Source organism: Mobula hypostoma, chromosome 8 (assembly GCF_963921235.1).
Source record: "Mobula hypostoma chromosome 8, sMobHyp1.1, whole genome shotgun sequence".
Lineage (NCBI taxonomy): Eukaryota > Metazoa > Chordata > Chondrichthyes > Myliobatiformes > Myliobatidae > Mobula > Mobula hypostoma.
The window spans coordinates 155965873-155982834 of record NC_086104.1 but is presented as its reverse complement, the minus strand read 5'-3'; the positions used below and the strand labels follow the sequence as shown (position 1 = coordinate 155982834).

The 16962-nt window shown below is 45.2% G+C and overlaps 1 protein-coding gene across 4 annotated transcripts in view; it reads left to right on the top strand.

The window, feature by feature from the left end:
• Positions 1-16962, top strand: part of LOC134351101 (rab11 family-interacting protein 1-like) — a 93313-nt gene that overhangs the window by 57515 nt on the left and 18836 nt on the right. For all 4 annotated transcript variants that reach the window (XM_063057178.1, XM_063057180.1, XM_063057179.1 and 1 more), the window contains exons 3-4: positions 1613-2040; positions 8630-9401. In XM_063057178.1, the coding sequence (XP_062913248.1) occupies positions 1613-2040; positions 8630-9401 (1200 nt within the window). The remainder of the gene's footprint in view (positions 1-1612; positions 2041-8629; positions 9402-16962) is intronic.

Sequence of the window (16962 nt, the reverse complement as noted above, 5' to 3'; positions counted from 1 at the left end):
TAACTTCCCCATCCCCACTTTCCAGAATTCTAATCAACTGTCTGTAGCAGTTACTTTAAAACAAAGCAAAGTTGCTCAGAGACTGAGCACAGCGGGGTGGGGGTGGGGGTTTGACATTGTATGACATACTCCAATAACTAAGTTCTAAGTCAAAAAAAATTTACATTTGTTCCATTAAACCCTAAAACTAATGAAACTAAACCTAGTGATATAACAAAATAAACTGTAAGCGTATTCAAACTTGAGCATTCGGGATCTTAGCGTATTTAAATATTTGCAATTAACATAACTAAGCCAAGCGGTGAACGAAAAATATCATTTCCCCTGACTTGCTCCAGACTGTAATCAGACTGAAACTGAACTAAAGACAAAGCATGAATCTGCACTAAGCTTTCACCACCCCCAACTCGTGTGACAAATTACCATGACCCATAATAGACATGCAGCACGAAATGCAATCCGGACGGACAAAAAATAGATACATGGCTCCTACAAATTCCATCCCCCGCGAGCTTGTTCGGGTCCTCTTCCAGCCCACTCTCCCACTAGGATGTGGGTTCAGACTCTACCAAGGAATATAAAGCCTTCCATCCTACACTGTCTCTCCAGCCACTTGTTCATCTGCACTACCCTTCTATTTCTTTGCTTTTCAGAATCAGGTTCATTACTGCTGACTTATTGGTTTCTATCATCATCCTTGGATACGACAAGCCACTGATGCGGAAGAGTTTTTCAAGCAGAAAAGCTATTATTGCACTAGGGCAGTTCCGCTCTGTGATCCTCGGCAATCCGGGTGCGGTGGTTCGAGTAGTTGGCACAGTGGTCGGCCATGATTTCTGTGTCTGGTCATGCCCCTCGCTCTCCACGGAGTGGTTCAGAGCTGCCTTCCTGGCTGTTGGAGGTCACTGTTGATCTCGTTCTTCTAGTCCACTCCTCTATGGAATGTTGTTCAGAGCAGTACAGTGCAAATAAAGTTACTATAGATAAAGTAAAATTTGGGGTGGTGGGGGGAGATGTCTCTAGCAAAGGAGGTGTAAGACACTCCTTCCCTCCGTTAGCTTGCAGGTCACCCTTGGGCAAGGTGTAGCACCTGCTTAGCTCCCCGATCAGGGTCACGTGAAGCCATGGGAGCAGGTGGTGGATATCACAACTCCTGGTTATGTGACCACTGACGCCAGGCAGATGATCTCTGAAGAGTATTAATAATGGCAGGGGTCACCTGTCTTGTAAAGACACTGCCTAGAAGAAGGGAATGGCAAACCACTTCTGCAGGGAAAAACTGCCAAAATTAATCATGGTCATGGAAAGACCATGATTGCCCATGTCATATGTCGCATGGCACATGATGCTGCCAAAAGGGAATAGAGGTCAGTAATGTTGAGTTAGTTCAGAAATCTGATGGCAGAGGGGAAGAAGCTGTTCCTGAATCATTGAGTGTGGGTCTTCAAGCTTCTGTACCTCCTCCCTGATGGTAGCAATGAGGAGAGGGTGTGTCCTGGGTGAGGGGCTTCGCCTCTTGGGGATGTTGTTGCTGAACAGGGTTTGCTGTATTTGTAGGTAGTTGGCTAGTTTTTTTTATTATTATCCTGACAACTTTCCTCTTCCCTACTAGGTGGCATAAGCTTCACTCAAAGCATGGGAAGAAGGAGAAAGAGAGAGGGGAGATTGAAGTGGACATTAGGTTTGTGCGGAACAACATGACGGCCAGCATGTTTGACCTCTCGATGAAGGACAAGTCCCGGTCAACTCTCGGGAAGCTGAAGGACAGGTTCAAGGGAAAGAAGAAAGATGGGTTCTCCGATTCCATGTCGGCAGTCGTTCCCAGCACCGGCGCCTCTGCTGACAGCCACGACGAAGATGTGGCTCCAAAGAAATCCAAGCTGAAGATGCTGTTCCCCAACTCAAACCTGCAGAGAAACACTCTGTCGCAGTCCATGTCTGTTCTACCCACCGGCCCGACGTCTCCGGCTGATGTCTCCAAGAAAGCCAGGGCTGTTGACGAGGACTTCACTGAAATTCACCTGCAGAACTCTCCTGAAGGTACATTTTACACTCCTTAATACGCACCTTTGCTCTATCCCTCAACAGGCAGGATTCTTGGTAGCCAGCTATTTTTAATTCCACTCCCACTCCCATTCAGCCAGGTCTGTCCATGGCCTACTCTAGTGCCACAATAATGCTACCCTCAGGATGGAGGAGCAAAGCCTCATGTTCCATAATATATAGAAGCAGAATTAGGCCACTCGGCCCATCGAGTCTGCTCCACCATTTCATCATGGCTGATCCATTTTCCCTCTCAGCCCCAAACTCCTGCCTTTTCCCCTGTATTCCTCCATGCCCTGACCAATCAAGAGTCTATCAATCTCTGCCTTAAATATGCATGAAGAATTGGCCTCCACAGCTGTCTGTGGCAATGAATTCCATGGATTCACCACTCTGTGGCTAAAGGAAATCCTCATTAAAAGGAAGCCCCTTTGTTCTGAGACTCTATCCTCTGATCAGACTTTCCCACTGTAGGAAATATTCTCTCCCCATCCACGCTATTGAGGCCTTGCAACATTATATAGGTTTCAATTAAGTCACCCCCCCCCCATTCTTCTGAATTCCAGTGAATTCAGGCCCAGAGCCATCATATACTCCTGTCACGTACCCCGTCACGGGTTAAAGAACCAGCAGAAATGGAAAACACTTTGGAGTCCAACCCCCACCCATTTACCTTTTCCCTCACATGGTCTCACCTTCCATTTGCCAGCTTGTACTCCCCTCGCCTTATCCTGGATCCTTCCCCCTCCCTCTGAGGTCGTGATGAAGGGTTTCAGCCCAAAACATTGACTGCTTATTGCTCTCCATAGATGCGGCCCGAGCTGCTGAGTTCCTCTAGTGTTTTTTTGTTAGTTTACAACCAACCTTGCATTAACATAATCTTTTTTGTATTAAAGTGACTCAGTTGTCTTCATGGGGTCTTTGTTACACAGTGTTAGTCATAGTCATACTTTATTGATCCCGGGGGAAATTGGTTTTCATTATAGTTGCACCATAAATAATAAGTAGTAACTAAACCATAAATAGTTAAATAGTAATATGTAAATTATGCCAGTAAATTATGAAATAAGTCCAGGACCAGCCTATTGGCTCAGGGTGTCTGACCCTCCAAGGGAGGAGTTGTAAAGTTTGATGGCCACAGGCAGGAATGACTTCCTATGACGCTCTGTGTTGCATCTCGGTGGAATGAGTCTCTGGCTGAATGTACTCCTGTGCCCAACCAGTACATTATGTAGAGAAAAAGGAGAGAGAGAGAAAACATTGACTTCTCTAACTTCTGCTAATGCCCCTCGTACCCCATCTGTTATTTATTTATATACACACATTCTCCCCCTCCCCCTCCCCCGATCCTCTCATATCCCTTTTGCCTATCACCTGTCCAGCTCTTGGCTCCATCCCTCCCCCTCCTGTCTTCTCCTATCATTTTGGATCTTCCCCTTCCCCTCCAACTTTCAAATCTCTTACTAACTCTTCCTTCAGTTAGTCCTGACGAAGGGTCTCGGCCCGAAACGTCGACTGTACCTCCTCCTAGAGATTTTGCCTGGCCTGCTGCGTTCACCAGCAACTTTTATGTGTGTTGCTTGAATTTCCAGCATTTGCAGAATTCCTGTTGTTTACAAAATTCTGGAGGAACTCAGCAGGTCAGGCAGCATCTAGGGAAAGAAATAGTCGACATTTCAGTCCTGAAGAAGGGTCTCAGCCTGAAAAGGAAGGAAAAGAAACCAGAAGAGAATGATTAGTTTTATTTGTCACAGGTATATCAAAATTTAGTGTATTGTGTTGTTTGCATCAACAACCAATGCAGTATCAGGATGTGCGGGGGGCAGCCTGCACGTGTCACCATGCCCACAACTTACTAACCCTAACCGGTATGTCTTTGGACTGTGGGAGGAAACTGGAGCACCTGGAGGAAACGTGCACAGTCATGAAGAGAACGTACAAGCTCCTTGCAGCAGTGTCGGGAATTGAAACCCAACCTTGCAGCTCCGTAACTGAGGAAAGAGTCACACTGCAGTGGGCCAAGGGTTAATGTTGGTAACATGATGCCCAAGGACTTCCATCTGTTTCCACAAATAATTGCACATCAAGTACAGAGTTTAAAAATGTACTTCCCCATAAAAGGCTATGTATTTGCATCTGAGGGAAAAAAAAATCAGAATTTTGCAGTCTGAGTACCTGCTGTTCTTTTTCCCAAAGTTAACTGGCAGGTTGAGTCATTGGTAAGGAAGGAAAACGCAATTTTAGCATTTATTTTGAGAGGACAAGAAGGTAAAGCAAGAATATAATGCTGAGGCTTTATGGTCAGACCTCACTTGGAGCAGATTTGGGCCCCTTGTTTAAGAAAGGATGTACTAGCATTGGAAAGCATGTGATTCTGGGTATGAAAGGGTTAAAGTATGAGGAGTCTTTGGCTCTGGGCCTGTACTCACAGGAATTTTGAAGACTTGGGGGGTGGGTTGTTGATCTCGTTGAAACCTATCAAATACTGAAAGGTCTAGATGGTGGGTATGGAGAGGATGTTTCTTACAGTGGAGGAGTCTAGGACCAGAGAACAGACGAGGAATTTCTTTAGCCAGAAGGTGATAAACTTATGGAATTCATTGCCACAAGTGGCTGTGGAGGCCACGTCATTGGGTGTATTTAAAGCAGAAATTGATAGGTTCTCGATTAGTCAGGGTATCAAAGGTTACGAGAAGGCAGGAGAATGAGGCTGAGGGAAAATAAATCAGCTGTGATGGAATGGTGGAGCAGGCTCGATGGGTCAAGTGGCCCAATTTGCTCCTACGTCTTATGCTCTTGAGTTTTTGTAACGGTATTGTCCTCACTCCCATCACAACCAATACTTGCTGCCTATCCAGAAACGCTCCCCTGTACTGACGGGGTTGTCAGCTGTGAATCAGCCAGTGTTTGGGTCACAGTTCCAGCGACCACCAATTAGGGTTCAATTCCCTCCTGAGTTTGTACATTCTCTGTATGACCTCCTGGATCTCCTCCAGATGCTCTGGTTTCCTCTCTCATTCCAAAGACACATGGGTTACGGTTGGTGAATTGTGGGCATGATATGTTGGGGTTGGAAGTGTGGTGACACCTGCTGGTTGCCCTCAGCACAGTCTTCGCTGATTTGATTTGACACACAAATGGCACATTTCACTATGGTTCGACCAAGCTAGTCTTTAATCTTTAGTGCCTGTGGTGAGAAACTACCTAACCAGGCGATCCAACACATTTCTCTCTGGTGACTGAGCTGCCAGGGACGGATTGATGATTGAGAGTGAACAGATTGCACAGCTTCGCAAGTTTGCGTACCTTGTGACAAATAACTTTAAGCTGTACTAGGCAGACCGGTGTGATCAGGACTTTTGGCTTTCCACTTTAACTGGCTGCATCACCACCTAGTATGGGGGAAGCTACTGCACAGGATCGAAGGAAGCTGCAGAAGTCAGCTCCAGCTTCCCAGCATCCAGGGCATCTTCAAGGAGCGATAACTCAAAAAGGCAGCATCCATCATTAGGGACCCCCATCACCCAGGACTTGCCATCTTCTCATTGCTACCATCAGGGAAGAGGTACAGAAGCCTGAAGACCCACACTCAACAATCCAGGAACAGCTTCTTCCCCTCTGCCATCAGATTTCTGAATGGACATTGAACCCATGAACACTACCTCATATTTTTTGCATGACATTTAATAGAAAAAACAATTAATGTATGTATATATAATGCACTGCTGCTGTAAAGTTAACTGCTTTCATGACATATGCCGGTGATAGTAAAACTGATTCTGATCAGTTTTTCTAACACTCTGAAAATTCCATTGCTTAATTTAGCACTAAGATCATTAATGAACTTAACCCTGTCCCCAGCTGTCTTGTTTAAGCCTTGTTTAACTTTGGACTGGTGTTTTAGAACCCTTAAGATGGGTTTTGTGGTTTGCAGATGAAGTGATATAACTACTCCCCAGAACACTCCATCAATTCCACTTGGTGTAGCTTAATCATGTCCTCTCTTTACCACCTCTTTTCCTGGGAAAACAGCCCTGGCTTTTCCTAATAACTAATTACTCAATTGGGAAGGAATGGTAAAGATTACAATGAAGATGGATCATCATTGTGTGCTGTGTTGTATGATGTGGGCAATATGGTCTTTGACCGTGATTTTTCGTGGCAAATTCTTCTACAGAAGTGGTTTGCCTTTGCCTTCTGGGTAGTATCTTTACAAGACGGGTGACTCCAGTTATTATCAATACTCTTAAGAGATTGTCTGCCTGGTGTCAGTGGTCACATAACCAGGACTTGTGATCTGCACCAGCTCCTCGTACGACCATCCACCACCTGCTCCCATGGCTTCACATGACCCTGATCCAGGGGAATAAGCAGGTGCTACACCTTGCCCAAGGGTGACCTGCAGGCTAGTGGAGGGAAAGAGTGCCTTATATCTCCTTTTGTAGAGATGTATCTCCTCCCCGATATCCAAATGATGACACAGCTGTCCTCAAATAGCCGAATGTGCTCCTTAGTTTGGCTCTTTCAAGTACAGTTTGACTGCAGGTTATTTAATTGGAGTGCGTCTTACAGAACCCGAATCGGGTTTGGTGTATTTTGAGAAATTTGTTGTTTTGCAGCTACAGTACAGTGCAATACGTTACAATTACTGAAGTTAGACTAAGAAATATTTTTTTGCACTATTTTGAAAAACATGAGGTAGTGTTCATGGACCATTCAGAAGTCTGATGGTGTAGGGGAAGAAGCTGTTCCTAAAATGTTTGTTGTTTTTGGGCGTCTGTACCTCCCCTCTGGTAATGGGGGGGGGGCATGCCCTGGTTGGTGGGGTTTCTTTAATGGCGGATGCCCCCTTTCTGAGGCGTCCCTTGAAGATGTCATTAATGGAGGCTTGTGTCCCTGATGGAGCTCAACAGCCCTCTGCAGCCTCTTGTGAGCCTCCATACCAGACACTGATGCAACCAATCTGTAGAAACTCCATCTGTGGCAACAGATTTGTTTCATGGAAGCAGTACAGTGCAATACATCAATCTCTTATTGTAACCTAGTCACTTCTAAAAGAAAATGACAAAGAAAAGCTAAGTAATGTAGTGTTATTGGGTTCATGGTCTGGTCAGAAATCGGACGGCTTTTCGATGCTGCTTGGGTAAAAGTATTGATCCAACTTTACCAGTGGCAATTTTAACTTGCTTTCTCTTCCCTGTATGCCCTGACCCTTAATCACCCCAGTCTGCACTGCCTCAGTTATACGAACACGGAACATGGGAAATTACGGTAGACTACAGGCCCTTCAGCCCATAATGTTGTACCGAAGCTTTAACCTATTCTCAGATTAATCTAATCCTTCCCTCCTACACTGCCCTCCATTTTCCTATCATCTATGCTCCTATCTAAGAATTTCAGTCGAGGTTTGGTAGCTTCCAACATGATGGCATGCAGATCGATTTCTTGAACTTCCGATAATTGCCCCCTCTCTCCTTCCTCATTAACTATTTGCTGTTCCCCTCTCTCATCTTATCTGCCCATCACCTCCCTCTGGTGCTCCTCCCCTTTCCTTTCTTCCATGGTCTTCTACCCTCTCTGATCAGATCCCTCCTTCTCCAGCCCTTTCTCTTTCACCAGCTCTCTACTTCACCCCCTCTCCCTCTCCTGGTTTCACCTATCGCCTACCACCTTGTACTGCCTCCCCCCACCTTCTTACTTTGACTTCTCCCTCTGCTTTCCAGTCCTGATGAACTTAACTTGGCCCAGAACTTAACTCTTTTCCATAGTTGCTGCCCGGCATGCTGAGTTCCTCCAGTATTTTGTGTGTCGCTTTGGATTTCAAGAATCTGCAGATTTTCTTGTTTCTTAAATATTCTGGGGGTGGGGGTGGGGACATAGTGAGGTGGGTGCATTGGCCACACAGCCTTTACCACTGTCCCTAGCAGCATGTTCCACACACATACCCACACTTTCTTTAAAAAAAAACTACCTCTGACATCCCCTCCCTTATGTTTCCTCCAATCACCTTTAAATGATGCCCCCTCTAATAAGAGGATGTGAATTTGGGGTACGGGATCTGAGTGGTATCCCTTTGCATGTTCCTGGTACTTATATTTGCAATTTGTCTTTTGCACCATGGCTGTCAGTCTTTGTTCATGTATAGTTCTTCATAAATTCTACTGCATTTCCTTTTCCTGTAACTGCCTGCAAGAAAATGAATTTTAATGTAGTATATGATGACATGACTGTATTTTGATAATTTATTTTGTACGTGGTATCTTTCTCACCCAGGTGTGGTGAATACCTGGGACATTGTCAGAGGCAGAAACAAAACTGCTGATGACACTTAGCACGAGTCACCTGGGTGTTGAGGACTGTGGATCAAGTTGGGATCAAACAGATGGGTACCGGCTGGTTGGTGCGGACATTGTAGTCTGAAATGCCTGCTTCCATACTGTATTAGTCTTGCTTTCCTGACCAAAATTGAGTCTTGGTCAGGAAAGCAAGACCTCTGCAGCCCTGGAGAACATTGAAATTTTAATGGGTCCATATTGTAAGGGATTATCGTGCAAAGGGCATTAATTGTCACCCCTTAAATTTCCAGAGGAAAGCTCAAGCAAGACTTTTCATGTGCCGAAAATTATGACCCACAAGCGGACTTCGAGTGCAGACACCAAGCAGGTGAATTTAACGCCATCCGTCGCAGGGAAGAAAGAAGCTCCATCGTTTTTTGGTGGCCTGAGACCAAAGAGTGACCCGATGTCACAGTCCAATCTCTGCATTAATGGCAGCCACGTTTACAACGAGGAGCCGAATCCCATCTCTCCCTCGAGGCCAAAGAGTGATCCCAAGCTGATGTCAAACAGTCAGTTCTACACCTCCGTGGAGGACCTGTCGTCCAAGTCGACCACATCCTCAGCTGAGATGAGCAGCGGACTCTCGTCTGATGTCCAAGTGCTGAAATCTACGACCCCGTCAGCCTCCCAGAGCTTTGGGAGCACTGGTGACCTGACAACCCAAAGATCTGACCAGCCAAAGGAGAAGGATGTTAGTCTGCCCCAGAGTCCCAAGAGGGAGCAGCTGGCGGGTAAAAACACTGATACAGTGAATGTCGTCGGGGGCGGTACCAAGTCACTCAACCCCTTCGAGGGCGACATGGCTGAAGAGGAGAAGAAAGTTCGGCTTACACCAGAGGCCGAAGCAGTGCCCAAAAAGGAGGAGCCCAAGCGAGGTGGCATATTACCTCTGTTCTCCAGAAAGACCGAAGCTGTCAAGGCTTCCGGAGCAAAGGACTCGCAGAGCCCCTTTGACACGGCAGAGGCAAAGAAACCACCAACCTCCTTGTGGGCGAACAGGACAGCTGCTGTCAAACCCAAGTAAGTCTTGCAAACGTGGTCACAAGGGGCCTTTTTAAACCTCATTTCAACTCTGGAGGAAATGTTATTGCAAACACTACCTATGCCCTGTAATTGGTTTCATGTGAGATGTCCAGCCAGTCTGAGTTTTCTGACTTTTTAATTGAAGTTTGAATGAGAATCAGGTTTAATATTACAGGCGTATCTCATGAAATTAGTTCTGCAGCAGCAGTACAGTGTAACGGGCGGGGGGGGGGGGTAAGAAGCTATGTATACAATCCGATGTGTTTATTAATGTGGAGGTGCGGAGCAGAAAAGGGTTTTCCGACCATTCGAGCCACACCGTCTCAGTAACCCCCGGCAACCCCGATTTAACCCTAACCCAATCACGGGACAATTTACAGTGACCAAATAACAACATTGAATCACTGGATTTAATTTGGCTTCTTTGACACTGATCAACAGAAAAAGACTCTTTCGTGTCAAAATGAAAACAGATACACAGTGATCTAAATTACAAATATAAAGCACATAATTGATTGTACAAGTATTCACCCCCCTCAAGTCAGTATTTAGTAGAAACACCTTTGGCAGCAATGTCTGTGTGGTCTCTATTAGCTTTGCACATCTGGACTCTGCAATTTTTCCCCATTTTTCTTTACAAAACTGCTCAAGCTCTGTCAGATTGCATGGGGTCAGCAATAAAATCTCAATTGAATTGAGGTCTGGGCTCTGACATGGCCACTCCAGGACATTAACTTTGTTTTTAAACCATTCCTGTGTGGCTTTGGCTTTATGCTTGGGGTCGTTGCCTTGATGGAAAACAAATCTTCTCCCCAGTCACAGTTCTCTTGCAGACTGCATCAGGTTTTCCTCCAGGATTTCCCTGTATTTTACTGCATTCATTTAACTCTATATCTTCACAAGCCTTCCAGGGCCTGTTGCAGTGAAGCATCCCCACAGCACGATGCAGCCACCACCATGCTTCACGGTAGGGATGGTGTGTTTTTGATGTGTGGTGTTTGGCTTACGCCAAACATAGCTTTCAGTCTGATGGCCAAAAAGCTCAATTTTGGTTTCATCAGACCATAGAACCTCCCAGCTGACTTCAGAGTCTCCCACATGCCTTCTGGCAAACTCTACCCGAGACTTCATGTGATTTTTTTTTTTTTTTCCTCAACAGTGGCTTTCTATTTGCCATCCTCCCATCTCAACCATTGAAGCTGTAACTCCACAGATGTGGTGGGACTCCTGGTGGCCTCCCTCACTAGTCCCTTTCTTGCACGGTCACTCAGCTTTTGAGAATGGTCTCCTCTAGACAGATTTACAACTGTGTCATGTTTTTTCCATTTCCTGATTGATTTAACTGTACTCCAGGGGATATTCAGTGACTTGGAAAATTTCTTGTATCAACCTGCGACTTGTACTTTTAATAACCTTTTTGCAGAGTTGTTTGGAGTGTTCTTTTGTCTTCATGGTGTAGTTTTTGCCCGAATACTGACTCACCAGCAGTTTGGCCTTCTAGATGCAGGTGTATTTTTTTACTGCAGTTAATTAAAACACCTTGGCTGCTCACAGGTCTCCAAAAGCAGATCTCCATTTAACTAATGATGTGACTTCTAAAACCATTTGACTGCACTAGTGATGATTTGGTTTGTCATTAAGGCGGGGGGGGTGAATATTTGTAATTAATTTGGATCATTTTGTGGAGATCTATTTTCACTTTGACACAGCAGAGTCTTTTACTGTTGATCAGTGTCTTTTTAAAAAAAAAGCCAAATAAAATCGACTGTGATTCAACATTGTAAAACAATAAAACACGAAAACTTCCAAGGGGGCCAAATACTTTATATAGGCACTGTATGTCTGGTCTAAGGCCTCTGTCGGTCAGGGTCGACCATGGTTGTTGTGTCCTAGCTGTCTAGATACACAAGCCAGGGCAGTGTGATATGGAGAGCGATCTGTTGCCCATGTAGCAAGCTCCCAGTCTCCCAGTCTCCATGCACCTGATGAACCCAAAGGAGTGGCAGAGACTGATATAGTTTGGTACCAGAAGTATGGTAGGAGTTGCCAGTCAGCATTGAACTCAATCTAGGACTGCCTTAGGGACCAGCTCCAGATTTTCCCATGTGATTTACTTCTGAAGCCTTTTCCATGAGTGGGTATAGCCGTAAGGCAGCGGAGGTTAGAGATCAGTTCTTTCTCCTAGGTGAGCTGCCAACCGCGGCTGAAGAGCCCCATCTGCCCAGAGTGACTAGTTTTAAGGTGCCAGTAACCTGCCTTTGCCCCTTCTGCCAGTAGAAACGGTTCCGGCTGGGCTGAGTGGGTCAGCCACACAAAGGGCAGGAGCTAGGCTTAGTTGTCAGAGGCTATTTGAGGCGAACGCCTTTGGCAGCATTTAATAGTTGGTGGGAGGTAGTCGCCACTACCACTCCCGGCTATAACAACCTGTATATGTGTATGTTCATATGTATACATGTAATTTTAAATTAGCAGTGCGAGGAAAAGAACAAAAATAGTAAGGTAATGTTCATGGTTTGGTTCAGTGTTTGCTGAGAATTCTAATGGTGGCAGGGTAGATAGCAGCTGTTCCTAAAACATTGACACACAGAGACGCATCCCCCTCTGGAGAAACTCGGCAGGCCAGGTGATATCTATGACAAAAAGTACAAGTGCTGTTTTGTCCTGTTGAGTTGCTCCAGCATTTTTCGTGTGTGTATTTTCTAGCATCTGCAGACTTTCTCTTCTCTATGATTGGCCTGAAACATTGAATGTGGGTCTTCAGGCTCCTGTACCACACCTCTGTTGGCAATGAAGACGTACAACCTATTTGCAGACAGAATTGAACTGCTAACAAGAGAATGTGCAGATGTTGGAAATCCAAGCAACACACACAAAATGCTGGAGGAACTCATAGTCATACTTTATTGATCCAGGGGGAAATTGGATTTTTTGTTACAGTTGCTCCATAAATAATAGTAATAAAACCATAAATAGTTAAATAGTAATATGTAAATTATGAAATAAGTCCAGGACCAGCCTATTGGCTCAGAGTGTCTGACGCTCCAAGGGAGGAGTTGTAAAGTTTGATGGCCACAGGCAGGAATGACTTCCTATGACGCTCTGTGTTGCATCTCGGTGGACTGAGTCTCTGGCTGAATGTACTCCTGTGCCCACCCAGTACATTATGTAGTGGATGGGAGACATTGTCCAAGATGGCATGCAACTTGGACAGCATCCTCTTTACAGACACCACCGTGAGAGAGTCCAGTTCCATCCCCACAACATCACTGGCCTTACGAGTGAGTGTGTTGATTCTGTTGGTGTCTGCTACCCTCAGCCTGCTGCCCCAGCACACAACAGCAAACACGATCGCACTGGCCACCACAGACTCGTAGAACATCCTCAGCATCGTCCGGCAGATGTTAAAGGATCTCAATCTCCTCAGGAAATGGGGTGGGGCAGGGGGGGGCGGGGGGGAAGTACAGTCGACATTTTGGGCCAAAACCCTTTGGCAGGACTGAAGGGAAAAAAAAAAGCTGAGCAGTAGATTTGAAGGTGAGGGGAGAGGAGAGAGAAACGCCAGGCGATAGGTGAAACTTGGAGTGGGAGGGATGGAGCAAAGAGCTAGGAAGTTGATTTGTGAAAGTGACAGAAGGCCGTGGAAGAAAGCAGTGGGTGGGGGTGCGGGGGAAGGAGCACCAGACGGAGGAGATGGCAGGCAAGGAGATAACATGAGGGAGGGCCAAGAGGATGAGAAATGGTGAAGTGGGGGTGGGCGTGGAGGTATTACTGGAAGTTTGAGAAATCGATGTCCATGCCATTAGGTTGGAGGCTACCCAAACGGAATGTAAGGTGGTGTTCCTCCAGCCAAAGTGTGGCCTCATCCCGACAGTCCTTCCAGGTGAGGTGACGCTTCACTTGTGAGTCTGTTCGGGTCATACACTGTGTTCAGTGCTCCTGGTGCGACCTCTTGTATATGGTTGAGACCCGACGTAGATTGGGAGACCACTTCACCGAGCATCCACGTTCTGTCCGCCAGAAAAAATGGGATCTCCCACTGGCCACCCATTTTGATTCCACTTCCCATTTCGATATGTCTATCCATAGCCGCCCCCAGCATTTTGTGAGTTGCTAAGAATTGAACCGTGATCGCTAGCTCTGTAAAGCATTATGCTAAATGCTAACCCTGTTGGTAGAAATAAGAGGATATCCTGGGAGGTGGGGGTTCTTAGTGAAGATTAATTGTGATTAAATAGTTATCCATGTTGACTGAAATGCTTTTTTCTACTGTTGCCCTACTTTCTTCCCCATCATTGATCAGGCATTGCTGTCGCTGGTAAAATCTGCATTTATTGATCTTTCCTTAATCTGCCTGCGAAGGTAATGGAAGGCTTTTTTTTTTTTGGACTACATTTGTTTTTCAAAACTGCAGTTGGGGAGCATTTGGGCATTGCATTCAATTTAAGTCCGGCGCAGTAGTGTAGCATTCAGAATAATTCTATTATGGTGCTGTGACGGGGGTTCAATTCTGCTATTTGTAAGGAGTTTGTATGTTCTCCCCTTGACCGTGTGGGTTTCCTCCCAAATTCTGAGGAAGCAAGTTGTGGGCATGCCAGAAATATGGCGGTGCTTGCGGGCTGCCCCAGCACAACCTCAGACCGTGTTGGTCATGGGCGCAACTGGTGTATTTCAATGTACAAGTGACAATGACAATCTAATCATAAGTGCAACCTGCTGTGGCTTTCCCCTGCACTGTTAAACCACATCAGAATCAAGTTCAGCTGAAAAAGTTTACAGCATATTAAAATATTGCATCCACAGCTGTGAAAGTATGCAAAACATTAAATAGTTTCAATAAAAATGGAAGCACAATCATGTTTTTTATCACTGACGTACACTCAGTGGCCACTTTAGGTACGTCTTGTTAATGTAAGTACAGGTTTCCCCTGCCATCCGAAGGTAGAGCGTTCCTATGAAACGGTTTGTAAGCCGAAATGTCGTAAAGTGAAGAAGCAATTACCATTTATTTATATGGGAAAATTTTGTGAGCGTTCGCAGACCCAAAAATAACCTACCAAATCATGCCAAATAACACACAAAATCTAAAATAACAGTAACATATAGTAAAAGCAGGAATGATATGATAAATACACAGCTTATATAAAGTAGAAATACTTTTCCACAATCATTGCCTGAACTGTTCTCCGTAGTGAAATTCTTACGCAAGCGCTGTTGGCAAACACACGGCGCAAGCGCTCTCCAGTAACCTTTAAGCTATGAAGCTGCCAAATCATACCAAGTAACACATAAAAATACACAGTCGATATAGTGGAAGTTTGGGTGGTGCAGTGGCCCCCACCCTCTGGGCAGCGAACTGATACCGATCCGTGAAGCAGGCGGGGTACAGCGGTGGCCGGGAGACACATCGCGCATCTTTAAGAAAAAAGCCAAAATAAACATGTTAATTAATTAGGTGCTGCCTGGCAAGTAATTGTCGGCCCGGATCAGAGCCGATTGCGTCGCCTCTGACAATTACGTGCTGGGCGGCACCTAATTAATTAGCATGTTTATTTTGGCTTTTTTCTCAAAGATATGCTGTGTGCCTCCCGGCTACTGCTGCATTCTCCGCGAATCAGTATCTGTCCATGGCCTGGTGGTTGGTGTGGTGGAAAACTGGGGTGTCATCTCATCACTGTCTGTTTCCATTAGGGCAGGCAGCTCATCTTCTGTGACTGCCTGCCTCGATGTCGAAGGTCGAGGTTCGTCGTCTGCTGTGGCTGATGTGGAAGGCTTGCTTGACTGCTGAGCCTCGTGCATTTTTCTATCATACAGTTCTTTGTAAGCACGCAAACCATCCTGCAAATATCCCCTAAACCGACGTACCCTTTCAATATTAAAGTAGTACTTTATCATTACTCATTCGGTTTCGATTGTTATCCTTTTCTCTTCCAATTGCATCAGCTCTTCATCTATCAGTTCTTGGTCATGGGATGCCAAATCCTCTTCAACATCATCTTCGTCAACTTCCACAAGCCAGACTCACTTTGTCCTTCCTTCGTTCACCACGATCAAAATGCTTAATTGTCTAGTCTTACGCTAAATGTAACGCCCTTATGAGCTCTTTTAGGCTTTTCCGATACCTCAGAACTCATCTTGCTAACGGATGCTCACAGGCATGTGTTTAAGCAATGCCGGCTAGAATGCCGTTCCAAATCTGGGGGAGAGCGGCTGCTCGGGGCACGTGCTGCTGTTTTTTTCGTGTGCTGCCTTTTAGCGTAACAGTGAAAACAGCTGTAAGCGAAAACAGGGAACTAATGTAGGTCTTTCGTAACAGTGAGGTTTCGTAAAGCGAACGTTTGAAAAGCGTTGGACACCTGTATCTAATCAGCCAATCACATGGCAGCAACTCGTTGCATAAAAGCATGCAGACATGGTCAAGAGGTTCAGTTGTTCAGACCAAACATCAGAATGGGGAAGGAATGTGATCTAAGTGGCTTTGACTGTTGGTGCCAGATGGGAAAGTATGAGTATCTCAGAAAATGCTGATCTCTTGGGATTTTCATGCACAACGGTCCCTAGAGTTTACAGAAAATGGTGTGCAAAAACAAAATCCTGTGAGCATAACATCTTGTTAATGTGAGAAGTCAGAGGAGAATGGCCAGACTGGTTCAAGCTGACAGGAAGGTGCCAGTAACTCACATAACCATGCACTACAACAATGTGTGCAGAAGAGCATCTCTGACTGCACAACACATTGAAGACCACAATGAGTCCACTCCTGCACCTAATAGTCGTCACTGAGAATATGTTGTGATTTTTTTTTGTTTTGCAGCAGCTGTACAGTGCAAAATATAAACTATAAATCACAGTAAGAAATGCATTTAATAAAAATGTAAACATGCATGCAAAAATAGTGAGGTAGTATTCATGGGTTGGTTCATCGTCTCATCATAAATCGGATGGCAGAGGGGAAACTGTTACTAAAACGCTGAGTGTGTGCCTTCAGTCTACTGCACCTCCTTCCTGGTGGTAGTAATGAGAAGAGGGCATGTGGGGGGGGGGGTGGTCCTTCAATGAGAGATAGCAGAGTTGTACAAAATGCTGCAGGAACTCAGCAGGTCAGGCAGCATCTATAGAGAGGAATAAAAGAGACTGTTTTGGCCCGAGGCACTTGGTCAGCAGAATCCCTCGTATTAATAATGGATGATGCATTTTTGAGGCATTGCCTTTTGAGGAATTGTCCTTAATATGACAGCATTAAAACCTAATTGACTTTAACTGTGGAGTAAACAGTGGGTAGGTAGAATTTGATAAGTTTAATTGCACTCACTCAATGTGCATTTATCAAATACAATTTGTTTTTTTTTGCATCTTGTCAAGACCATTAGCGGCATTGATTTGGCTATTTTCCTCGTGTGGAGTGACATTCCTTTGAGCGGATTGCCTTTTGAAGGGGGTAAATACTTGAATCACTGAATATTTGATCTGAGAGGGAGAAATAAATGAGATGGTGAGCTGATCAAAATAAAACTTCAACGCATCCGCAGATCTACAAAGGAATCCACAGATGTTAAATTTT